This window comes from Delphinapterus leucas, chromosome 7 (assembly GCF_059928025.1).
Source record: "Delphinapterus leucas isolate spDelLeu-1000000601 "Yukka" chromosome 7, BTC_Dleu_Yukka2, whole genome shotgun sequence".
NCBI classification, from domain to species: domain Eukaryota; kingdom Metazoa; phylum Chordata; class Mammalia; order Artiodactyla; family Monodontidae; genus Delphinapterus; species Delphinapterus leucas.
The window spans coordinates 55,026,711-55,053,561 of NC_143135.1; the positions used below are offsets into that span (position 1 = coordinate 55,026,711).

Sequence of the window (26,851 nt, forward strand, 5' to 3'; positions counted from 1 at the left end):
AGAACAAAGTCCTTGGGCATCAAAAGTTATATCCACCCAAAAGATGAGAGATGTTGTACTACAAAGCAAGGTTTAGGTCATACCTTCACTAAGTCTGTTCTTGGAAAAAAAATAAATGATAAGCACCGTCTCTTCTTGCCTTGGGCTAAGAGAATTTGTGGGTTACAAGAATTTAATCCCAATTTACGTAGTTAAATAATTGCATTATATATATCAGACTAAAAGGTAAAGATAGAAAAAATAAGTAGCTTTAAAAAAAAACTGTAATTGATTTATTGCTACTTCCATAAAGAAGCCTTTAAATAAGCATTAAATTACCTACACTCAGTCTTTATTTATGAATAAGAAATTTCTTAAGATAGTTCAAATTTCACATTCTCTTAGGGGAAAAGACAAAATAGTTTTGCATTCAGAATTAGTGACTAGTTTATTCAAAATACCAAAAAGAAACAAAATGCTCATCAGAAGAAGAATGGGTAAATAGTGACTAGTCTTTCAACAGACTACTACTCAGACTGATACACACTTGATATATATTACAACATAGGTGAATCTCAAAAGCATTTTGAGTGAAAGAAGAAAGACACAAAAGAGTAGGTACTGTAAAATTCCATCAATATGAAGGTCTAGCTAATATATGGGAATAGAAATCAAAAGCTTCTTTTGAGCTTGGAAGGGGATTGACTAGAAAGGTGCACAAGGGAAATTTCGAGATACATTCTGTTTCATGACTAGCAAGTTTATACATTTGTGAAAACTCTTGAACTCTAAAAGATATTTCTGCATTTAATTGAATGTAATTATGCTTTGATTTTAAAATTTAATGGCTTAGCCTTCAATTTTGTCAAATTACATTGATAACAGTCTGCCTTATAATGGAATAATTTATACATATTTCTGTCTCCCCAACATATTATCTTTGCATTTGTCACACAATTTTTTTTACAGATATCGTAAGCCTGGCAAATGTATATTGAAGTGAACTGGATTCAATTGTGGAGCCAGTTTGGGAATTCCTAATTAGTAATGAGCAAATTTACTTAGGTTTGTTTAAAACTCACTTTTACAAGAAATACTTCTAGAAGTATATGGATATGTTATATGTAGTGAAAAAACTGTTAAATGTCAACAGAAGTAGGAATCTATGGTCTTCAAAATAGTTTCATAGGAAAATATATGAAAATAAAAAGAAGTAATAAACAAGATTTAATCCAGCCATTTTCTGGTTCTTTCTCTTAATGATAACTGAATTCTCTGTTGCAATAGAATTGTATTCATTGAAGAAACACTTTTAGAAGTGCCTTACCATCTTTTGTCTTAAGAGTTATGCATCAGTCTATTCTTATTTCTTAAGAGCTTTCTCTGATGAAATAATTATTTTTACTGAAAGAAAAATTATGTTGGCTTTTTTGTAGAAATGTGTAAGTTGGTCCTAATATTAATATGGAAGTGCAAGGAACCCAGGATATCCTAAATGGTTTTTTAAGTGATGAACAAAGTTGAAGGTCTCACACTTCCTGGTTTCAAAAGTGACTACAAAGCTACAGTAATCAAGACTGTGTAGTACTGCCATAGGATAGCTACTATGGACCAAACTGTGCCTCCCCCAAGTTCATATGTTGAAGCCCTAATCCTCAATGGGACTATATTTGGAAATAGAGCCTTTAAGGAGGTAACTAAAGTTAAATGAGGCCGTGAGGATTGGGGTTCTAATGGGACTGGTATCTTTATAAGAAAAGGAAAAGACATCAAGAGTGCTCATGAACAGAGAAAAGACCATGTGGGGACAAAGCAAGAAAGAATCCATCTGCAAGCCAGGAACAGAGGTCTCACCAGAAACCAGCCCTGCTGGCACTTTGATCTTGGACTTCCAGTCTCCAGACTATGAGAAAATAAATTTCTGTTGTTTAAGCTACCCAGTCTTTGTTATTTTACTATGGAAACTCTAGCAGACTAGTACAGAAGTCTTTCTCAACCCTCATAACAGTTAATTACAATTTCCTTATACCACTTTTCAAAAGTTACCTTGTAATTTTTAAAAGTCACCTTTAAAAAATTGTTAGTAATTTGCATATGTCTTCTCTCCTCTAGTGTAATATTAACTTCTCAACAAGAATCATGTTTTATAAATTTGTGTCTTCCTCCCATAGCACCAAAGATAGTGTGTTTATGTCCTTTGTTATATTACACATTTTAAAAATAGGTTAGTAGTTATTAATATTAGGGAGAAATATCACTTTGTTATTGTCTTTATTTGGAGATTAAATACAGTTTAAGGACATGTATATAGGTACCATATTAACAAGGGGTAGACTGATGGTTAATTTTGTGTGTCAGCTTGGCTGGGCTATAGCACTCAGTTATCCAATCAAACACTAATCTAGGTGCTGCTATGAAGGTGTTTTGTGGACCTAGTTTACATCTACAATTTGTTGACTTTTAAATAAAGAAGATTATCCTCAATACTCTTGGAAGGCCTCATTCAATTAGTTGAAAGGCCGCAAAAGGAAAAGTGAGGTTTCCTTGAGGAAGAAGAAATAACACGTCAATACTGAAATGACAACTCTTGCCTGAGAGCAGCCTGCCAGCCTGCCCTGCACATTTTGCACTAGCCAATCCCCACAACTGCATGAGCCACTTCTGTCAAATAAATCTGTTAATATATATAGTCTACTGGTGCTGTTTCTCTGGAGAAACCTGAATCAAGCACCTTTTAGCTATTGTACTTATCAATACTAGAATTCCCATTTGATTCTTCTTTGAAATGTCTATCCCTTTATTGAGATTCTATATTCATTGAGTCATTGTCATAATTTTCACACTGAAGTATAGTTTTCTTTAAATATTTATTTATTTATTTTTGGCTGCGTCGGGTCTTAGTTGCAGCACACAGCCTCTGTAGTTGTGGCATGCAGGCTCTGTAGTTGCAGCACACGGGCTTCCTTGCCCTGCGGCATGCGGGATCTTAGTTCCCTGACCAGGGATGGAACCCGCGTCCGCTGCACTGGAAGGTGGATTCTTAACCACTGGACCACCAGGGAAGTCCCTGAGGTGTAGTTGATTTACAACATTATATTAGTTTTAGGTATACAACATAGTGATTCAGTATTTTTACAAATTATACTCTACTAAAAGTTACAAAATAATGGCTATAATTTCCTGTGCTATACAATATATCCTTGTTGCGTATCTATTTTATAAAGAGCATTTTGTATCTCTTAATCCCATCCCCCTAACTTGCCCGTCCCGTTTCATCATAATTTTGATTCTTTATGAATAGTTTCCTTTAGTTCTTTGAACATATTTAGAGTAGCTTCTTTGAAGTCTTCGCTAAATCAAATATATGGGAGTGCTCAGATACTGTTTCAGTTGATGAGTATGAGTCACATTTTTTTGTTTCTTTACATGTCTTGTAATTTTTTATTGAAAACTGGGTATTTTAGATAATGTATTATAGAGTCTGGATTTGGATTTTCCCCCTACATTGTTGTTCTTAGTTTATTTGTTTCTGTTTAGTCACTTGCCTAAACTAAATCTGTGGATTCTGTCTCCCATGCAACATGTGGCCACTGAAATCTGTATTAAGGGCTTTTTTTTTTTCCTCTTTTTTTTTTTTCGTCTGTGCCACATGGCTTGTGGGAACTCCCCAACCAGGGATTGAATCCTGGTTCCAGAAGTGAAAGTGCCAAGTCCTAATCACTGGACCGTAAGGGAGTTCCCCTTGTTTTTACTTTTAAGCTTGGCTTCCTAGGGGCTCTCCTCTGTGCGTATATGTCTTAGTGTACAGCTAAAGACTGTGTTCAAACACCTCAAGCCAGTAAGACTTAACCCTCTCTACTGATGGATCAGCGTCTGTGCTGGGGAGTACATTCAATGTTCAGATGTTTTCATCTCTTCCCTGGCTCTTACATTCTTCTGAGTCCTTCTGAGCCCCCTCACCTCTTCACTTTGCATGTTCTATAGGCTCCATTGGCCCAGAACATTTCCATGACTTAGGCCTGTTCCTGTCTTTGATGCATATGCTCACAGCCTTTGCTCCACTCTGGATAGAGAGCTTATCAAGCACCTCTTGGGAATTCCTTTTAAATCCCTGTCTACTCTGACAATCCATTGCTTGTTCCAAACAGGCTTACAATATTAAGGAAGCAGAGCCACCTGCCATCCATATTTACTTGCCACTGAAATCACCAGGTTAACTGAAAATGCTCTAAATCAAGTGAGCCTCCTCTGCCTTAGCAGCAAGACTGTTGGTTTTCATGCCCTGCCCCAATCAAGTTGAACCTCTGTGCCAACAGAACTGTTGTAGGGGCATGGGAGTAATCCCAGGCAAGAACAACAAAACATCTTACTGTTCTTATCTGAAATTCAGTGATTTTCTTGAATAAGCGTTTTTCAGTTTGCAATATATCTTTAATATTATTTCCAGAGTGCCAAATTTTTATTTTGACAGTTTTGTCCAGCTTTATACCTGCTTTTAGGGAAAGGATTTGTCAACTTCCTCACTCCATCATGCTGAAGTAAATCGCCACCTTTAATTTCATCTCTCAAAAATATCCTGAGGGGCTTCCCTGGTGGCGCAGTGGTTGAGAGTCCGTCTGCCGATGCAGGGGACACGGCTTCGTGCCCCGGTCCGGGAGAATCCCACATGCCGCAGAGCGGCTGAGCCTGTGCGTCCGGAGCCTGTGTTCCGCAATGGGAGAGGCCGCGGCGGTGAGAGGCCCGTGTACCACAAAAACAAAAAAAAATCCAGAGAATTCCCTCCAGCGTCTGAGAAGTAATTGTAGTATCTAGTTTCCATGGTTGGATGATTCAGGATCCCAAGAAAAACATTTCACTTGTTAGACCTCTGGAGAAGAAGTGACAACCACATAAATAAGAAAGATGCTTCTTAACTCATAGAGGACCAGGGCTTACTATATTTTGTATACAGCATTATAATTTGAAATACATTCTGTTTATAGTATAGCTCCTGTATTTTGGAGCTGTTTCAACCTTACTTTAAAACTGATTTACTATATTTTTCTTTTAATTTCAGAGTTCCATTAAGTTCCTTATGTCTTCCCCTGAAATTGCTTCCCTCTCATGGGGGCAAATGAAAGTACACGGCTCTACTAAAATCTATAAGGACTGCAAAGTGTGGCCAGGGGGAAGTCGGGCTTGGGATTGGAGAGAAACAGGAACTGAGGTAAGCTATTAGTGTATGGTTGACACTGCATAAGGTTGACCAAGTGATTTTCAAACTCCTAAGCCATAATGACAAAGTTCCAAGTAAAAAGTAACTATTTCTTTCATTCTCTCTCTCTCTCTCGATATAATACACATACCATTAAACTCACCATTAGAGTTTTAAAGTATGCAATTCAATGGATTTTTTGTCATAACCTTGTACAATAGCTACCACTACTAACTCCAGAATATATTTATCACCCCAAAGGAAACCCCATAACCATTAGCAGTCACTACCCATTCTTCCCTCCCTCCAGCTCCTGGCAACTACTACGTTCTGTTGCTATAGATGTGCCTATTCTAGATGTTTCATATAAACAAAATCATTCAGTTCTCTTAAGCACGTACCTAGGATTGGAAATTCTGGGTCATATGGTAACTCTATGTTTCACCTTTTGAGGAACTGCCAGACTGTTTTCCAAAGTAACTGCACCATTTTACATTATAGATGTTAGAAATGTATGATGGATCCAATTTTTCTAAATCCTTCCTCATCAACTCTTATTTGTTTTGCTTTGTTTTTATTATACCACCCTAGCTGATGTGAAATGTTATCTCATTGTGATTTGAAATCTCATTTCCTTTATATTGCAGCTCCTCAAGTATTCTCAGTGTGCCATACCCAAAACAGGGTCTCCACTCCATGAGTGGAGGTTGGATAAAAGAAGGGGACCCCCTACCTCTCCACCACACTCACTTGGGACTAAGCTTCAGCAATAGATAGCTGCAGGCAGTATGAGAAACATTGATGTCCTGATTCTCCCAGGAAGAAAGCCTTACAGCTGGTAGCTGAGAGAAGAAATAGCCCTATGTTCTTGGCTGCAGCAGTCTGGAGTGGAGTCTCACCTCACTGAACTAGGAGGGAGGCAGGCAGCAGTCTTTCTTGAAATATCACAGATTTTCACCTTTCCTACCAAATATTTATATTTTTTCTTGAACACGTATTTCTTAATTTGCTGTTTCCTCTTTGAACCTTTTCCAAAGTCTTTGCATGATTGGGGTTAAAAAAAATTTTTTTTAGGTTATGTTTGTTGGTTTGTTTGTTTTAATAATTTACACTTAGGTGCAAGTAATGGAGCTCTTCATCCAGTAGTGATGGAAGTTGATCCTTCCATTCTGAAGGATAATTTTGCTGGATATACAATTTGTGATAGACAGTCTTTTTCTTTCAATACTTTGAAAATGTCATCCCACTTTTTTTGGCATTAACTGGTTACTAATGAGAAATCAAATGTTATTAAGATTTCTTTGGATTTGACAAGTCACTTCTCTCTTGCTGCTTTCAAAATTCTCTCTTTATATTTAACTTTTGACAATTTGACTATGATACATCTACATGTGGATCTCTTTGAGTTTATCCTACTTGGAATGTATTGAGCTTCATAGATGTGTAGATTGTTGTTCATCATCAAATTTCGGACGTTTTCACCCATTATTTCTTCAAATATTCTTTCTGCCCCTTCTATCTCTTCTCCTCTGTGAAAACTGTTAGGGAGTATGTTGTGTGTTTTTTTGGGTTTTTTTGGTAGGGGTTTCCGGTGTCCCACAGTTCTCTTGAGGCTCTGTTCATTGTTTTCATTCATTTTTCTATCCTTTTTCTCAGATTGGATCATCTCAATTTACCTATCTTTCAGTTTTGCTGATTCTTACCTGCCATTGTACCCCTTTAGTGAACTTTTCATTTCAATATTGTACTTTTCAGCTCCAGGATTTCCTTTAAAAAATAATTTCTATCTTTTTATTGTTATTCTCTATTTGGTTAGATACTGTTCTCACACTTTCCTTTAGTTCTTTAGATATGGTTTCCTGAAACAATGACAGAAGTTTCCCTATATGCCTAAAACCAATAGGTGTTCCACTTTATGGTAAGGGGCTCTGTATGCAATTTGGGGTATGCAATCAACACTTAGCCAGACAGTTTAAAACTCTGCTTGCTCCTTGCTTATGCAGACTCTCAAGGGTACCCAGAATTGTGATCTTAGGGCCTTTTCATGTCATTCCTGAGCATGTGCACAATCCTGGACATGTGTTTGGCCTTTTCAATACCAAGGTTCATACCTGAGCTTTTCAAAGCCCCCATAAACATCTCATTTCTTATTTTTTTCATTTTAGTTTATTGGAACCTCTCATTTGCCCTGTTGTCTACTGCCTCAGGCAGGCTGCACTGTTAAACAATTGTCTGTGACTGTTTTTGACAAGCTTCTCTGGGATAAAAGATGGTTTGCACTGGCAAGCTCCAAGTCAGATCAAATAAAGAGAGCCTATGAGTGGGGCCTTCCAAGGAACCACCAGACAGGTCAAATAATGACAGTTCTCTGGGAATGGGCATTTGAAGGAGCTTTAATCCATTAGGTGATTGCAAAGCTGGTGGTTTTCACTGTGATTCCAGGTTGTTGCTTTCCAAGGTGACCACAGAAGTGGGGATGGGATAGTGGGGTGTGTTAAAGTCCCCCACTGTTATTGTGTTACTGTCAATTTCTCCTCTTATGTTTGTTAACATTTGCTTTATATATTGAGGTGTTCCTATGTATTTACAATTGTTATATCTTCTTCTTCGATTGATCCTTTGATCATTATGCATATGTCCTTCTTTATCTCTTATAACAATCTTCATTTTAAAGTCTACTTTCTCTGATAAAAATATTGCTACTGTGGCTTTGTTTTGATTTCCATTTGCATGGAATATCTTCTACTGTCCCCTCGCTTTCAGTCTGTATGTGTCTCTAGATCTGAAATGAGTCTCTTGTAGGCAGCATATATACAGGTCCTGTTTTGTATCTATTCAGCCAGTGTATATCTTTTGGTTTGTGCATTTAGTTTGTTTACATTTAAGGTAATTATCAATAGGTATGTTACTATTGCCATTTTGTTAATTGTTTTGGATTTGTTTATGAGGTCTTTTTTCCCCTTTCTTCTTTTGTTCTCTTCTCTTGTGATTTGATGACTATCTTTTTTTTAAAATTTATTTATTTATTTATTTATTTTTGGCTGTGTTGGGTCTTCGCTGCTGCACACAGGCTTTCTCTAGTTGCGGTGAGCGGGTGCTGCCCTTTGTTGCAGTGCACGGGCTTCTCACTGTGGTGGCTTCTCTTGTGGAGCACGGGCTCTAGGCACCCAGGCTTCAGTAGATGTGGCACGTGGGCTCAGTAGTTGTGGCTCACAGGCTCTAGAGCGCAGGCTTGGTAGTTGTGGCGCATGGGCTTTGTTGCTCTGTGGCATGTGGGATCTTCCCGGACCAGGGCTTGAACCTGTGTCCCCTGCATTGGCAGGTGGATTCTTAACCACTGCACCACCAGGGAAGTCCTTGATGACTATCTTTAGTGTTATGTTTGGATTCCTTTTTCTTTTTTGTGCATATATCTATTAGAGATTTTTGTTTACAGTGAGGCTTTTGTGTAGCAGTCTGTATATATGCTTAAGTTGCTGATCTCTTAATGTCCAATGCATTTTAGATAACCTGCATTTGTACTCTCTTCTCCTCACACTTTTTTTTTTTTTTTGGCCATGCCACACAGCATGTGGGATCTTAGTTCGCTGACTAGGGATCGAACCCACACCCCCAGCAGTGGAAGCACAGAGTCTTAACCACTGGACCACCAGGGAAGCCCCACAATTACTTTTTTTGATATTATATTTTACATCTAATTGTTTTGTGTATCCCTTAACCACTTATTGTGGTTACAAATAATTTCACTACTTTTGTCATTTAACCTCCCTACTAGCTATATGTTTGGATGATTTCCTACCTTTATTGTATGTTTGCCTTTACCAGTGAGCTTTTCCATTTCGTAATTCTCTTGTTCCTAGTTGTGGCCTTTTCTTTTCTGCCTAGAGAAGTTCCTTTAGCATTTGTCGTAAAGCTGGTTTGGTGGTGCTGAATTCTTTTAGCTTTTGCTTGTCTGTAAAGCTTTTGATTTCTCCATCAAATCTGAACAAGAGCCTTGTTGGGTCGAGTATTATTTGATTGTAGATTTTTCTCTTTCATCACTTTAAGTGTATTGTGCCACTCCCTTCTGGCCTGCAGAGTTTCTGCTGAAAAATCAGCTGATAGCCTTCTGGGAGTTCCTTTGTATGTTATTTGTTGCTTTTCCCTTGTTGTTTTTAATATTCTCTCTATCTTTAATTTTTGTCATTTTGATTACAACATGTCTTAGTGTGTTCCTCTATGGGTTAATCCTGTATGGGACTCTGCGCTTCCTAGACTTTGGTGATTATTTCCTTTCTCAGGTTAGGGAAGGTTTCAGCTACTATCTCTCCAAATGTTTTTTCAGGCCCTTTCTCTCTTCTTCTGGGATCCCTATAATGCGAATATTAGTGTATTTGATGTTGTCCCAGAGGTCTCTCAAACTGTCCTCATTTCTTTTCATTTTTTTTTCTTCTTTCTGTTTGGCAGTGGTGATTTCCACTACTCTGTATTCCAGCTCACTGATCCATTCATCTGCTTCATTTAATCTACTATTGATTCCTTCTAGTGTGTTTTTCATTTCAGTTATTGTATTTGTCAGTTCTGTTTGGTTGTTCTTTATACTTTCTAATTCCTTGTTAAAAACTTCTAATTTCTCACTCTGTGCATCCATTCTCCTCCTGAGTTCTTTGATCATCTTTACGATCATAACTCTGAACTCCTTCGTGGGTAGATTGCCTATCTCCATGTCACTTAGTTCTTCCTCTGGGGTTTTATCTTGTTCCTTCATCTGAAACATATTCCTCTGTCTCCTCATCTTTTCTAAATTGCTATTTGTATTTTTATGTATATGGTAGGTTAGTTATGTTTCTCCACCTTGGAAAAGTAGTCCTCTGTAGGAGACGTCCTATGTATCCCAGGATTACACTCCCCTCTCGTCACCCAAGGGCCAGGGGCCAGCTGGTCCCAGGGTAGTGTCTAGCCTGCAGCAGGCTGCAGGACTATAGTTTTCTTAGTTCTGATGTCTGCCCACTGGTGGGTTGAGCTGGGTCTTGGCCCTCTGGTGGGCAGGGCTGTGTCTAGAATCTGTCTAGAGGTGGCTGTGGGCTCAGGAAGTCTTTAGGCAGCCTGTCTGCTGATGGGTGGGGCTATGTTCCCATCCAGTTTGTTATTTGGCCTCAGGCATCCCAGCAGTAAAGCCTACAGCCTGTTCCGTTCTGCCGGGTCTTGATGTGCCAAGGTGTGTCAGCCTCCAGGAGAGCTCATGCAGATGAATGCTCCCTGATGTTTCTGCCACCATTGTCTATGTCCCCAGGGTCTCCCCCACCCCAGGAGACCCTCCAAGACCAGCAGGTAAGTCTGGGCCAGTCTTCTATCAAATTACTGCTTTTATCCTTGGTCCCAGGGTGTATGAGATTTTGTGTATGCCCTTTAAGAGTGAAGTCTCTATTTCCATCAATCCTGAGGAGCTTCTGCGTTCAAGTCCTGCTGGCCTTCAAAGCCAAGTCCTCTTCATGGTGCCAGACCCCTGGGCTGGAAGGCCTTAGTGGGGCTCAGAACTCTCACTCCTGTGCGAGAACCTCTGTAATATAATTAATCTCCAGTTTGTGGGTTGCCCACCCGGGGAGTATAGGATTTGATTATATCGTGAGTCCACCCCTCCTACCAGTCTCATTTTGGTGCCTTTGTTTTGAATTGCATGCACTCATTGTTTTGATCCAGACACCTAGTTGTTTGTTAGCTACCAACCTGGATCTTAAAGAAAGGAATATACCTTTCTTTATAAAAAGAAAGGATTGGTAAAAGAAATGAGAGGGCTTTGAGATATAGAAGGGACAGAATGAGAGCAGGCTGAGGAATAAGAAGCTATAATGCTTGTGAACCAAATGACTCCATTGGATTGTTTCATAGAGTAAAGCTAGTGTGGTGTAAGAATAGGCAGTGGTATAGTTGAGGGTGTCGGGTGTCTGCAGAGCTCAGTTTACATTTTATTCAGTAGATTAGACATAGCCATTTCAGATACTTAAGCAGGAGATTGATTTGACTGACAAAAATTATCCAGACTATGGGTTTAAGATATATTGGAGTACCAACTTATGAGTGTGCCACACTGGAGAGATTTTTTTCTTCAGAAATGGATTTAACGCTATATATTATATTTTTCCCATATAAGACTACATGAGTTAGTATTACCCTTAACCTCATTCTGTATTTAAAGAAACTTAATAAGCACAGAGTTTAGAGCTAGAAAGCTAGAAAAATGTGAAGTCAAATAGTAAATTCAGGTCAGATTCTAACTTTCTTCCCTGTCCCTTTCTACTACATCATGATTCCTCTTGTAAACTTCAACACTAAAGACTACAAAACTGTGAAGTTGCCAGTGATGATAACAGGAAAATAGGAAAAGTTTGCTGTAGGTTTAGTTTTCATCTTGTTAAGTTTCATTTGTCAGTAGAATAAACAAGAGGAGGTGTTCTAGAACTAGTTGGAGAGAGAAGAACTAGGAAAGATAGGAGAAAAGCTGAGCTGTTGACTAGAACTTACCTGTATAGAGGCAAAAGGACATCAAATCAAAGCTATTCAGCCTCAGAGTCCTCTTCTATAGAATGGAGATAGTACTATTACCCACCTCACAGAGTTGATCTAAGGGTTACTGTGCTGTGCTAGATATGGTGTAGGCACTCAATAAATTAAGCTGTTATTGTTAAGTTAGTAGTAGTGTGGGTGGATATGAAACAGCAAATATGAAAACTATTAAGAAGGTGAGAGGGTTGGATTGGGAGTTTGGGATTAGTAGATGCAAACTGGTATATACAGAATAAATAAACAACAAGGTCCTACTGTGTAGCACAGGGAACTATATTCAATATCCTGTGATAAACCATAATGGAAAAGAATATGAAAAAGTATGTATATATATATGTATAATTGAGTCACTTTGCTGTACAGCAATTAACACAACATTGTAATTCAACTCTATTTCAGTAAAAAATTAATTTAAGGGCTTCCCTGGTGGCGCAGTGGTTGGGAGTCTGCCTGCCGATGCAGGGGACACGGGTTCGTGCCCCAGTCTGGGAAGATCCCACATGCCACGGAGCGGCTGGGCCCGTGAGCCATGGCCACTGAGCCTGCACGTCTGGAGCCTGTGCTCCGCAATGGGAGAGGCCACAACAGTGAGAGGCCCATGTACCGCAAAAAAAAAAAAAATTAATTTAAGAAAAGAAGGTGAAATTGGCAGGATAAGGCAGTTTATTAGATTTAGCAGGCAAAGGAGAATACTAGCATGGATAAACGGGTACATGGTGGTGCCATTTATTGAGACTGGGTATATGAAGAGGAGGAACAGATGTGTTTGTGTTTGGGGCAGAGGCTGGGTAGAGAAAATGATTAATTCTTTTGGAATATGTTGAGCTTGAACTTACAATAGGGCATCAAGAGATATCTAGTAGATATTTAGATTTATAGGTCCAGGCACTGTCACATTTTAACTAGATACCTTAACCAAGTTATATAGCCTGACTGTGCCTCAGTTTAACCATTTATAAAAGGAGAATAATAATGTCTGTTTGTCATGGCTTCATGTAAGAGTTAGAAATGGGTTGGGAAGAATAAATTTGAAAAATGCATGCCACTTACCATCATGCAAATTCATTCTTTCTCTCATTCAGTATTCCTCAGTGTGATTCATGGATCTCTTGCATCAGAATCACCTAGAGCTTTGTTTAAAATGCATGTTCTGTATCTCCTGCACTCTTCCCAACTACTGAATCATAATCTCTTGGGGATGGGACCTGGAAAATAATATATTTCACGTGGTTGCTTTGAATACTAAATATGCTCATCTTTGTAAAGCATCTACCACAGTGCCTGTCACATAGTAGACACTTGATCTTTTTAAGTTTTTTCTTTTCTCCCTTAGTTACCTAGCACAACGCCTAGCACATAATACTGCTCTACAGTATGTTTCTCAACTATAGAAATGACTGCATTAATTCTTTTAAAAGTCTTGGACATGAAACACTCTGATTTGTACATCAAATGCTGCTTAATAGGGAATCCTTGAGGGAATTAACTGCCTGAGAGTGTTTAGGGGATTTCTTTTTACTTTAGAGTACTACAGTTGTTTATGCCATGAACTGATGGAGGTATTATCTCTAGTTATTTTTCATGCTCTAAATATATAGTAGTATTGTTCAGCTATTTTTTTTTTTTTTTGGCTGCATCACGCAGCTTATAGGATTTTAGGTCCCCAACCAGGGATTGAACCTGTGCCCACAGCAGTGAAAGCATCGAGTCCTAACCACTGGACTGCCCAAGAATTCCCTTGTTCAGCTATTCTTTTTAACGAACTACCCAAAACTTAGTGATTTACAATAATAAGTGTTTATTATCATGCTTATAGGTCTAGCTGGAGCAGCTCTACTCCAGGCTGCAGTTGGCAAGCTGGCTGGGTACTCCATATGTCTCTTATCCATCTTAGACCAGTGAACTAGCCAGGACCTGATCTTCTCATGGTGTTATCTGAAGCTCACAAACATAAGCCCCACTGAGCAAGTATACTTCAAGGCTTTGCTTGCCCCAGGTTCACCAACATAAGTTCCCACATCAGTAGGGCACAGAAGTATATTCTGCCCACAGTAAGAGGGCAAAAAGAGTGAATATTTGCTGAACAGTTATCCAAACTATCAGAATATTCAATCACATGTTGTACGTCTGCATATGAGTTGTTCCTTGGGCAACTTAAACCGAACATATCCAAAGTTGATTTCATTTCCTTTTCCCTACCTCCCCACCCCACACAAATATCCAGGTACTTTCTTGTGTTCTCCGTCTCCATTAATGGAATCACTATCCACCCAGTCACCTAGAAGAGAAACATCAGACAAAAGTTTTATTTCTCCAGTTTTCTCCTCCACCATATCCAACAAAGTACATTTGTTGACTTGGCCAACATAAAGCTAGTCATGTCACTGCTCTGCTTAGAAAATTTCAAAGGCTTTCCATAGACCTCAGAATTAAGCAAAAACTCCTTAGGATAGTGTTCAGGGCCATTTTTTTAAAACAATGATACAGTTCCAAATTTTTCCTTCATTCTCATCCCCTATATTTCATAACACATCTGAAGACCTAGCTATTCCATACCAAATACATATTCCCTTACAAACCTACCATGATCTTTGATTCTCTATACCTTTGCTAAAACCACTTCCTTTTATTTATTGTTATTTATTTATTTATTTATTTGATTGCACTGGGTCTTAGTTGTGGCAGGCGGGCTCCTTAGTTGTGGTTCACCAGCTCCTTAGTTGCAGCACGTAGGCTCCTTAGTTGCGGCAGGTGGGCTCCTTAGTTGTGGCATGTGAACTCCTAGTTGCGGCATGCATGTGGGATCTAGTTCCCTGACCAAGGATCGAACCCAGGCCCCCTGCATTGGGAGCACAGAGTCTTATCCACTGTGCCACCAGGGAAGTCCCTAAAACCATTTCCTTTACTTGAAATGACCTGCTCCCCTTGGTACCTGTTGAAACCTTATATATCCTTTAATTCCTAGCTTTTGTTTTATCTCCTCTATGAAGCACTTCCTGATAATCCTTGTGAGAATGAGCTGCTTACTCCATTCTCAGTATTCCTATAATACTTTGTGCCTCTATTTTAGCACTTAGTGCAGTTCACCTGTATTGTACTGAGTGTGTATTTACGTGTTTCCCTCACTAAGTGGTGAACTCCCTAAGGGCGAGAACTATGCATTTGGCACAGTGCCCATAAAATATGGGCTCAATAAATGTTGGCTGCATTGAATTTTTAATTATAAATGTCATTAAAAAAATTTTTTTATACTTTGTGACATTCCTTCTGAGGTAGGTTAATGTGATTCCTTTTTTATCAGTTTAAGGGTGGGAAGGGGCAGATGATATAGTGATTGCAGGATGGAAATATCAAGAAAATTTACTGTCTTCAACCAGTGTCCTTGAAATAATAATTACTATTACCTACTCCCAAATCTCTACCAATCATTAAACAACTGCTGTGTGCCTGATCAAATATAGCGTTTCCAGGGTCACACCACTAATAATTTTTGGAACCAAGATTTGAACCTGAGTCTTACTATAAAGCCTATACTTTTCTACTATTGCATACTGTCCTCACTCATTTCTATCTTAAAGCAATAACTATCTTATTGGAGAAGAGTTTTCTATGTGGAAACATGCATAGGTCTTTCATTTATATATCCTTTTGTTAGGCTGAAAGGAGACAAGGAGGAAGATATGACAAAAGTGTAAATTTAAAATAAAGCCAAACCAATTAGCAGGCACCTAAAGAGAACCAAAGGAAATGTGGAAACTTTACCCCACCTATTTAAAAAAAATTTTTTATTGACATGTAGTTGATTTTAGTCCCACCTTTTAATTTTAAACATTAAACCTATGAAACAGTTGTATGAATATTACAATAAATAGCCACACACCCTTTCTCAAAATCTTCAAGTTGTTAATACTTTGCCATGTTGGTGTTTTCTCTCTAAACACACACACACACACACACACACACACACACACACATTTTTCCCCAATCATTTGAGTGTAAATGGCAGATATTTTAGCATTTCTTTCCTAAGAACATAAACATTCTCCTACATAGCCACAATATCATTCTCACAAATAAGGATATTATCCTTGATACAATATTACTATTTAGTATACAGCCTATCTTCAAATTTCCCCCCAAATGCCCTCTATAACTATTGCCGATTTTGTGGGTTTATTTTTATATATAATACAGGCAATAGGTGTAAAGTATAACATAATTCTCAAAGTCTTGTCCATTTGATCAGACTAAAGGTTCTAGTACTTAGGACACAAAAGGAAAGATAGATGAGCTGAGCTGTCCCTAACCCTTTCTGCTTTTGTGTGTGTTTGGTTTTGCTTGTGTTCTCCCATTTACCTTCTAAACTTGGTTGACCTGAAAAGCCTATGTTGAACCTCTCCCGCCCCTTTTTCTATTTTGAAATATTTTGAACCTATATAACAAATTGGAAAAAAATAATAAACACTTGTATACCATCAGCCTAGATTTGCCAGTTTTTAATATTCTGGCACATTTACTTTTTTATCTTTCGGTGGCTTTCTCTCTCTCTCTCTCTCTGAATAACTATATTTGCTGAATCATTTGGAAGTAAGTACTGACATCATGATACTTAACTCTAAATACTTCAGCCTGTATCTAATAAAACAAAGGCATTCTGCCTTACATAATCATAATGTTACACTCAAGAAATCCAACATTTATATAATAGTAAATAGCATCAACTCCATAGTCAAATTATAACAATTTTTCCAATAAAATAATATCTTTTATAGCTGGCTTTCCTTTCCAACCCAAGATCCAGTCAGGTGTCATGCATTGCATTTTGTTGTCGTGTTTCTTTACTCTATCAATAGACAGATTTATTGATTGAAGTATAATTGACCTACAATACTATGCAAGTTTCAGGTGCACAACATAATGATTTGATATTTCTATACATTACAAAATGATCACCACAATAAGTCTAGTTATCATCTGCCATCATACAAAATATTTACACTATTATTGACTATATTCCCCATGCTGCACATTTCATCCCTGTGACTCATTTCTTTTGTAACGGTTAAGTTTGTACCTCTTAATCTCCCTCACCTATTTCACTCATCTCCCCCACCACCTCCCCTCTGGTAACCACCTGTTTATTCTCTGTTTATGAGTCTAATTTCTGTTTTGTTTTACTTGTTTATTTGTTTTGTTTTTTAGATTTCACATATAAGTGAAATCATACAGTATTTGTCTTCCTCTGTCCGACTTATATCACTTAGCTTAATACCCTCTAAGTACATCCTTGTTGTCGCAAATGGCAAGATTTCATTCTTTTAGTGTTTTCATTTTCTTTGCAAAAATACACAAGTGGAATTGCTGGATTGTCTGGTACTTCTATTTTTAATATTTTGAGGGACCTCCGTACTGTTTTCCATAGTGGCTGCACCAATTTACATTCCCACCAACAGTGCACAAGTGTTCCGTTTTCTCCACATCCTCGCCAACACTTGCTATTTGCTCTCTTTTTGATAATAGCCATTCTGACAGATCTGAGGTGATATTGCATTGTGGTTTTTATTTCTATTTCCCTGATGTAGCTACATCAAACTAAAAAGCTTTTCCACAATGAAGGAAACTAACAACAAAATCAAAAGGCTTTGGAAGAAAATATTTGCAAACAATGTATCTAATAAGGGGTTAATATCTAAAATATACAAAGAACTCATACAACTCAACACCAACAAACAAATAACCCAATTAATAATTGGGCAGAGGTCCTGAATATACATCTTTCCAAAGAAGACATACATATATCCAACAGACACATGAAAAGATGCTAATAGCTTTCCTCCAAGAAAAAACAATAAGATTTCCGTAACATTGACATGTTATGGAAAGCCTCTTAAAGAGGAACAGAATCAGACACTCACTAAGGGCAGAGAGCCTTAGTGGTTTGCCGGGAGGGATTGCAAGAAGCAGAGAGGGAGCTGGTGGCAGGGTGAGGATGCCTCAATAACAGGCTGATGCTCCAAACACAGACCTATGCGCAAGGCTGTAAGTAATCACCCCCCAAGGCCTGGATCCACAGGCTGTTGCAGTTATCTTTCATGGCTCTGTATGCGACACCCTGGGCCTGCAGTAAAGCACGCAACAGCCAAATTGAGTTCCACTGCTTCAGCAACTCTGATGGGCTCCTGCTGTCTGCAGTCTCTGAATCTTGAGAGGATTATGGTTTTGCACTCTTTTATGACCTTTCACTTCACTGAGCAGTGGCCTTGTTTTCTTATACTAGAATGTGAGCTCTTACAGCCTGGGGATCATGGTGCTCCTCAAAGTAGATGCTATTCTTTGGGGTTTTTTAAAATAAATTTATTTATTTTTGGCTGTGTTGGGTCTTCGCTGCTGCGCGCGGGCTTTCTCTAGTTGCGGGAAGCGGGGGCTACTCTTCATTGCAGTGCGTGGGCTTCTCATTGCGGTGGCTTCTCATTGCAGAGCACGGGCTCTAGGCGCATGGGCTTCAGTAGTTAAGGTATGAGGGCTCAGTATTGTGGCTCATGGGGTCTAGAGTGCAGGCTCAGTAGTTGTGGCACACGGGCTTAGTTGCTCCACGGCATGTGGGATCTTCCCAGACCAGGGATCGAACCCGTGTCCCCTGCATTGGCAGGCAGATTCTCAACCACTGCGCCAGCAGGGAAGCCCCTATTCTTTGTTAAATGAAGGAATCATTCAGTATTTCAGATAAATGCATTTACTTAAGGCAGGTGAAGCTCTCCAGCCCTGATTTGTAATTCTGTTAAATATTTACCTTGGTCGTTGTACCAGAAAAAAAAAAAGTTAGTTCTTCATACCATAGCTGTTCAGCTCAGGGTGGTTCTAGGATTGATCACAGAGCTGTGGAACTAAAAAAGCATCTAATCCAATCGTTTTATCGATGCATTCTTTAAGAACCAATTATTGTAATCAAATGAAAAAATATCCCCATTTTTGTTTTGCCTTTTAAAAATGTATAAACCTAGGGACTTCCCTGGTGGTCCAGTGGTTAAGAATCTGCCTTCCAATGCAGGGGATGCAGGTTCAATCCCTCGTCGGGGAACTAAGATCCCACATGCCACAGGGCAACTAAGCCCGCACGTGCCAGGACTACTGACCCCTCACACCATAACTAGAGAGCCCACACACTGCAACCACTGAGCCCACGCATTCTGGAGCCTGTGTGCCACAATGAAAGATCCTGCATGCCACAACGAAGATCCTGCATGCCGCAACTAAGACCTGATGCAGCCAAATAAACAAATATTTTTTTTTAATGTATAAACCTAAATTACTTTAGAGATAAAGAATCTAATCTCCCCCCAATCTCTTCTGATCTTTGTGGAGAATAGGGAAAGCTGGAGGCAGAGATACTGTTCAGAGCCACCTGGCCACTAGCTCTGCATCCCCTCCCACGATGAGGAAGTACCGTTGCTGCTGATTAATTTGGTTCACTCTTTGACGTGCAGGTGTTCTAATTTAGAACACTCTGATATTCCCTTAAGTGTAAGCTCATATAGTCTTAGTGTAAATTCCTTAAGAAGATGCTGATGAAGTTAAGTCAGAACATAAGAAGGTGTTAGTGTGAGAGACTGGCTATGTTATCAGCTCTGGAACACTCACTGAGTGAAGAGTGTCAGCAGTAGTTGTACACCCCACAGGGAATCAAGAGACATGGAGAAAGCCAGAAAAGATGGGCTGCATCTGTTCCTGCTTTGTGTAGCCACCTGGCTTATGCTAAACTTTGTTTCCTTGGCGAAATAAATCAGGAAGTAGTGAGTAGGTATGTGTACCTATATGTGGTCTCCTCCTGCTAATCTATAACCTGCCAATACTACAGGGTTATTTTTTAAGCTGTTTATTTTGAAATGATTTAAGACTTACAGAAAAGTTACAGGAATATTAGAATTCTCATTTTTACCCAGACCCAAATGTTAAGTTTATCATATTTTCTTTATCATCCTCTTCTCCAACAGGCTTTTTTCTGAACTGCTGTATTCTACCCCTTTGCTCCTAAATACCTGTGTGTATTTCCCCAAAAAACAAGGACATTCTCTTACAACACAGTGATGAAAATCAGGAAATTAACATTGATACAATACTATTATCTAATAAACAGACCTTATTAATATTTTGCCAATTGACCTAATACACGTTACATTTATTTGTCATATTAATGGAATCATACAGTATATAGTCTTTTGAGACTTGCCTTTTTCACTCAGCATAATACATTTTAGATTCATCCATATTGTCATAGGTATCAATAATTTGTTCCTTTTTTATTATTGAGTAGTATTCCATTGTTGGATTATAACACAATTTGTTGATGAACATTTGGGTTGCTTCCAGTTTGGTTTACTACAAGTAAAGCTGCTACAGATGACTGTAGTTAGTAATGCTATACGATATATATGAAAGTTGTTAAGAGACTAAATCCTAAGAGTTCTCATCACAAGAGAAAAATGATTTTTTCTTTTTTTCTTTTTTTGTATCTATGTGAGATGATGCATGTTAACTAAACTTATTGTGGGAATCATTTCATGATATACATAAGTCATATGCTGTACACCTTGAACTTATACAGTGCTGTATGTCAACTATATGTCAGTAAAACTGGAAAAAAAAATCTAGAGTAGGATATGCTGCTTCTAAGTTTAGGAAATAAGAGTTAACAACCCCTCCTCCCACCCCCAATAGAAAGCTGCTATGAACGTTCATGTACAGGTTTTTGTGTGAATGTGAGTTTTCATTTCTCTAGGATAAATACCCAGGTAAGTGATTGCTGAATTGTGTAAGTACGTATTTAAGAAAATGCCAAACTGTTTTCCTGCTAGAACGTGAAGAAAGTGATATGCAGTAAGACTGGTGAGGCAGCTGGGAACTTACAGACCATGTTAAGGAGTTTGGGAGTTATTTTAAGGGCAATGAGAAGCCATTGAGTGCTGTTAAGCAGAGGAGTGACTTGAGTGGATTTGTGTTTTGCAGATTCCTCTAGCTACAATTTGAAGACTGGTTAATTGGAAAGGGCTAAAGTGGTTTTATGGAGACCAGTTAGAAAGTTACTGCAACAGGCTAAATAAGAAGTAATGACAGCTTAGACCAGGGTACTGGCAGTGGAGATGGAGAGGAATGGACAGGTCCAAGAGATAATAAGGAAGTAAATTATTATGTCCAATCTTTTGGGGAAAATGTTTAACATTTCAACATTATACTTAATGTTTAGCTAGCTGTAGGTTTTTCTTAGATGTCCTCTACCTAAGGAAGGTTCCCTTCTAGTTTAGTTTATTTTTAAAATATTAATAATAATTATTATTTATTTTTATTGAAGTATAATTGACCTACAACACTATGTTAGTTCCAGGTGCACAACATAATGATTTCATGTTTCTATACATTACAAAATGATCACCACGATAAGTCTAGTTACCATCTGTTACCATACACTATTATTGACTATATCCCCCATGCTGCATATTTCATCCCTGTGACTCATTTGTTTTTTGTTTTTGTTTTTTAATTTATTTATTTATTTATTTTTGGCTGCATTGGGTCTTTGTTGCTGTGCACGGGCTTTCTCTACTTACTGCGAGCAGGGGCTAGTCTTCATTGCGGTGTGTGGGCTTCTCATTGTGGTGGCTTCTCTTGTTGTGGAGCTTGGGCTCTAGGCACACAGGCTTCAGTAGTTGTGGCACGTGGGCTCAGCAGTTGTGGCTCGTGGGCTTTAGAGTGCAGGCTCAGTAGTTGTGGTGCACAGGCTTAGTTGCTCTGCGGCATGTGGGATCTTCCTGGACCAGGGCTCGAACCCATATCCCCTGCATTGGCAGGCGTATTCTTAACCACTGTGCCACCAGGGAAGCCCGACTCATTTATTTTGTAACTGTAAGTTTGTACCTCTTAATGTCCCTCACCTATTTCACTCATCTCCCCCACCACCTCCCCTCTGGCAACTATGTGTTTATTCTTTGTATCTATGAGTCTATTTCTGTTTTGTTTTTTAGATTCCACATATAAATGAAATCATACAGTATTTATCTTTCTCTGACTTAATTCACTTAGGAGAATACCCTCTAGGTCCATCCATATTGTCACAAATGGCATTATTTAATTCTTTCGTATGGCTGAGCAATATTCCATTGTATATATGAACCACATTTTAAAAAAATTTTGTTTATTATTTATTTTTGGCTGCATTGGGTCTTCGTTGCTGCGCGTGGGCTTCCTCTAGTTGCGGCGAGCAGGGGCTACTCTTTGTTGTAGTGTGCGGACTTCTCATTGCAGTGGCTTCTCTTGTTGCGGAGCACAGGCTCTAGGCACACAGGCTTCAGTAGTTGTGGCGCGTGGGCTCAGTAGTTGTGGCTCGTGGGCTCTAGAGTACAGGCTCAGTAGTTGTGGCACACGGGCTTAGTTGCTCCGCAGCATGTGGGATCTTCCTGGACCAGACCTTGAACCCGTGTCCCCTGCATTGGCAGGTGGATTCTTAATCACTGCGCCATCAGGGAAGCCCTGAACTTTTTAAATTAAATTTTATTGGAGTATAGTTGCTTTACAATGCTGTGTGAGTTTCTTGCTCTACAACAAAGTGAATCAGTCATACATATATATATATATCTCCACTCTTTTTTGGATTTCCTTTCCATTTAAGTCACCACAGAGCACTGAGTAGAGTTCCCTTTGCTATACAGTAGGTTCTCATTAGCTATCTATTTTATACATAGTAGCGTATATATGTCAGTCCCAATCTCCCAATTCATCCCACCCTTCTTCCCCCCTTGGCAACCGTAAGTTTGTTCTCTACATCTGTGATTCTATTTCTGCTTTGCAAATAAGTTCATCTCCACCGTTTTTCTAATTTCCACATATAAGCAATATTATACTATATTTATTTTTCTCTTTTTGACTTACTTCACTCTGTATGACAGTCTCTAGGTCCATCCACGTCTCTGCAAATGGCACTATCTTGTTACTTTTTATGGCTAAGTAATATTCCATTGTATATATGTATCACATCTTCTTTATCCATTCCTCTGTTGATGGACATTTAGGTTGCTTCCATGCCCTGGCTATGGTAAATACCGCTGCAGTGAACATCGGGGTGCATGCATCCTTTTGAATTATGGTTTTCTCCAGATACATGCCTAGGAGTGGGATTGCTGGGTTATATGGTAGCTCTATTTTTAGTTTTTTAAGGAACCTCCATACTGTTCTCCATTGGGGCAGTACCAATTTACATTCCCACCAGCAGTGTACAAGGGTCCCCTTTTCTCTACACCCTCTCCAGCATTTTTTGTTTGTAGAACTTTTTTTTTTTTTTTTTTTTGGTACACGGGCCTCTCACTGTTGTGGCCTCTCCCGTTGCAGAGCACAGGCTCCGGACATGCAGGCTCAGAGGCCATGGTTCACGGGCCCAGCCGCTCCGCGGCATGTGGGATCTTCCCGGACCGGGGCACGAACCCGTGTCCCCTGCATTGGCAGGCGGACTCTCAACCACTGCACCACCAGGGAAGCCCTGTTTGTAGAATTTTTGATGATGGCCATTCTGACCGGTGTGAGGTGACACCTCATTGTGGTTTTGATTTGCATTTCTCTAATAATTAGTGATGTTGAGCATTTTTCATGTGTCTGTAGGCCATCTGTATGTCTTCTTTGGAGAAATGTCTATTTAGGTCTTCACCCATTTTTTGATTGGATTGGTTTTTTTCTATTTTGAGCTGCATGAGCTGTTTGTATATTTTGGAGATTAATCCCTTGTCAGTTGCTTCATTTGCAAATATTTTCTTCGATTCTGAGGACTGTCTTTTCATTTTGTTTATGGTTTCCTTTGCTGCGCAAAAGCTTTTAATTAGATCCCATTTGTTTATTTTTGTTTTTATTTTCATTACTCTAGGAGGTGAATCAAAAAAGATCTTGCTGTTATTTATGTCAAAGAGTGGTGTGCCTATGTTTTCCTCTGAGGGTTTTTATAGTGTCCGGTCCTTAATCCATTTTGAGTTTATTTTTGTGTATGGTGTTAGGGAGTGTTCTAATTTCATTTTTTTACATGTAGCTGTCCAGTTTTCCCAGCACCACTTATTGAAGCGACTATCTTTTTTCCATTGTATATTCTTGCCTCCTTTGTCATAGATTAGGTGGCCATAAGTGTGTGTACCACATCTTCTTTATCCATTCATCTCTCGATGGACATTTAGGTTGCTTCCATATCTTGGCTATTCTAGTTTAGTTTTCTGAGAGTTTTCTTTTTTTTTAATCATAAATACATGGTGAACTTCATTAAATGCTTTTTCTGCATCATTTGACACAACTGTGTAATTTTTCTTCTTTACTTTGTGGTGAACTACATTGATTTTTAAAATATTGAACCAACCTTGGATTTGCTAATGTTTTGTTGAGGATTTTCATTAAATGTTTAAAATAGAATTCAACACTGAAATCATATGTGTCTAGAATTTTTTCTGTGGAAGGGTTTTAAATTATAAATTCAATTTCTAACATCTATAGGACTATTCAGATTTTCTGCTTCTTGTATTTTAATAAGTTGTGTGTTTCAAAAAAATCTGTCCATTTCTTCTAAGTTGTCACATTTATTAGTGTAAATTTACTCCCAATTTTTAAAATTATTCTTCTGCTATCTGTATGATCTATAGTAATGTCCCCTTCATTCCTGGTATTTATGAATTGTGTCTTCTCTTTTTTTCCTGATCAGTCTTACAATGGTTTCAATTCTATTAATCTTTTGAAAGAACCAACTTTTGGCCTTGTTGATTTTTCTCTGTCATTTGTTTCCCATTTCATTGATTTACATACATATATTCATTATTATCTGTCTTCTGCTTGCTTTGAATATGATTTGCTTCTCTTCTAGCTTTTTAAGGTGGGGGCTTACACCATTGATTTTAGACAATTATTTTTCTATTTTAAGTATTTAAAGTGATAAATTTGCCTATAAGCATTATATAGCTGTATTCCACAAATTTTGATGTATTTTTCCTTTACCCTTTAGTTCAAAATACTTTGTTGCTCAATTTCCAATTATTTATGGCTTTTCTAAATATCTTATTGTTATCAACAAATCTATTTTGTCAGATATCATATTCTCTGTTATTTCATTTCTTTGAAATTTACTGAGACTTATGTCAGCATAAGGTCTTAGTGACTGTTCCATGTACACTTGAAAAAACAATGTGTATTCTGCAGTTGTTGGGTGTAGTAACCTATAAATGTCTATTAGGTCAAATTAACTGACAGTGTTGCTAAAAGCTCCCATTTCCTTAATTAGACTCTTTGTCTATGTGTTTTATCATTTACTGAGAGAAGGTTGTTAAAATTTCCAACCATAGAGCTGGATGGACCTAGAGTATGTCATGCAGAGTGAAGTAAGTCAGAAAGAGGAAAACAAATACCGTATGCTAACACATATATATGGAATCTAAAAAAACAAAAAAATGGTTCTGAAGAACCTGGGGCAGGGCAGGAATAAAGACGCAGACATAGAGAATGGACTTGAGGACGTGGGGAGTGGGAAGGGTAAGCTGGGATGAAGTGAGAGAGTGGCATGGACATATATACACTACCAAATGTGAAACAGATAGCTAGTGGGAAGCAGCCGCATAGCACAGGGAGATGAGCTCGGTGCTTTGTGACCTCCTAGGTGGGTGGGATAGGAAGGGTGGGAGGCAGATGCAAGAGGGAGGAGATATGGGGATACATGTATATGTATAGCTGATTCACTTTGTTATAAAGCAGAAACTAACACACCATTGTAAAGCAATTATACTCCAATAAAGATGTTAAAAAAATCCAACTATAGTGGTTTTGTCTCTTTTCTTAGTTCTGTTATTTTTGGGTTTTTTAAAATATTTATTTATTTATTTATTTATGGCTGTGTTGGGTCTTAGCTGCAGCATGCAGGATCTTTCCTTGTAGCGTGTGGGCTTCTCTCTAGTTGTGGCATGTGGGCTCCTCTCTAGTTGTGGCTCCAGAGTGCATGGGCTCCGTAGTTGTGGCACAGGGGCTCTTTAGTTGTGGTACACGGGCTGAGTAGTTGTGGCACGTGGGCTTATTTGCCCTGCCGCATGTGGGATCTTAGTTCCCAGACCAGGGATCAAACCTGCATCCTCTGCATTGGAAGGCGTTTTCTTAGCGGCTGGACCACCAGGGAAGTCCCAGACATGTTATTTTTGTTTTCATATATTTTGTAGCTCTTTCACTAAGAGTGTACAGATTTGGGTTGTTATGTTTTTCTTAATGAATTGGTCCTTTAAGTATCATGAGATGAAACTCTTTATCTGTAGTAATACTTCCTATCTTGATATTAATATAACCACATCAGCTTTCTTAGTGTTTGCATTTTGTATCTTTCTTTATCCTTTTACTTTCAACTTATGCCTTTATATTTCAAGTATATACGTTGTAAGTAGTGTTTAGTTGGGTCTTGCTTTTTAACTCAGTCTCTGCCTTTCATTAAACTACTTAGTCCACTTAAAGTTAATTACTGCTACAGTTATGTTTAAGTGTTAACATAGTGCTATTTGTTTTCTGTTTGTCCTCATGTTTTTTATTCCTGCCTTTTTAGGGGGGTTAATCAAGTATTTTTTAATACTTCAGTCTGTCTCCTTTATTGTTTTTTTAGCTCATGTGTGTGTGTGGGTGACAGGCAATTGCCTTAGGGAAGATTCAGGTTACACCTAAAGTAACAGTTATTGTGTGCCTACAGTGGGCCGGGCACTGGGCTTAAGCACAACTCTGTGGTCATTAGGGCTAGTTCTTTCAAGTTTCAACGTTGCTCCCTAGGTTACAGTATTCTAATAAAGTGCATTAAACAAAGGTTAACATGTTTCTGTTCAAATCCCAACTGTGCTACTTAGTAATTGTGTCATCTTGGCTAATGTGTATTTTGTGAGCTTCAGTTTCTTTATCTATAAAACAAGGAGAATGGATGCTTTTGTGCTACTATTAATGCAGATCACATGGAATAATTTCTATAGCTGTATTATGAAAACTGCAACTTTAAACATGTAAGATATTATTATTCCAGGATTTAATAAAAATACTCATATTTGTTCTTCTACCTTTTATAACAAATTTCAATCCTATCTTCTCTAAACCATCAGCTTTTTAGAC

At 38.4% G+C, this 26,851-nt stretch overlaps 1 protein-coding gene across 1 annotated transcript in view; it reads left to right on the forward strand.

Moving 5' to 3' along the window:
• AAMDC (adipogenesis associated Mth938 domain containing) overlaps window positions 1-26,851 on the forward strand; it is a 33,294-nt gene that overhangs the window by 3,363 nt on the left and 3,080 nt on the right. The window contains exon 2 of the mRNA XM_022593909.3: window positions 5,036-5,185. Within this exon, the coding sequence (XP_022449617.1) occupies window positions 5,054-5,185 (132 nt within the window). The 5' untranslated portion in view covers window positions 5,036-5,053. The remainder of the gene's footprint in view (window positions 1-5,035; window positions 5,186-26,851) is intronic.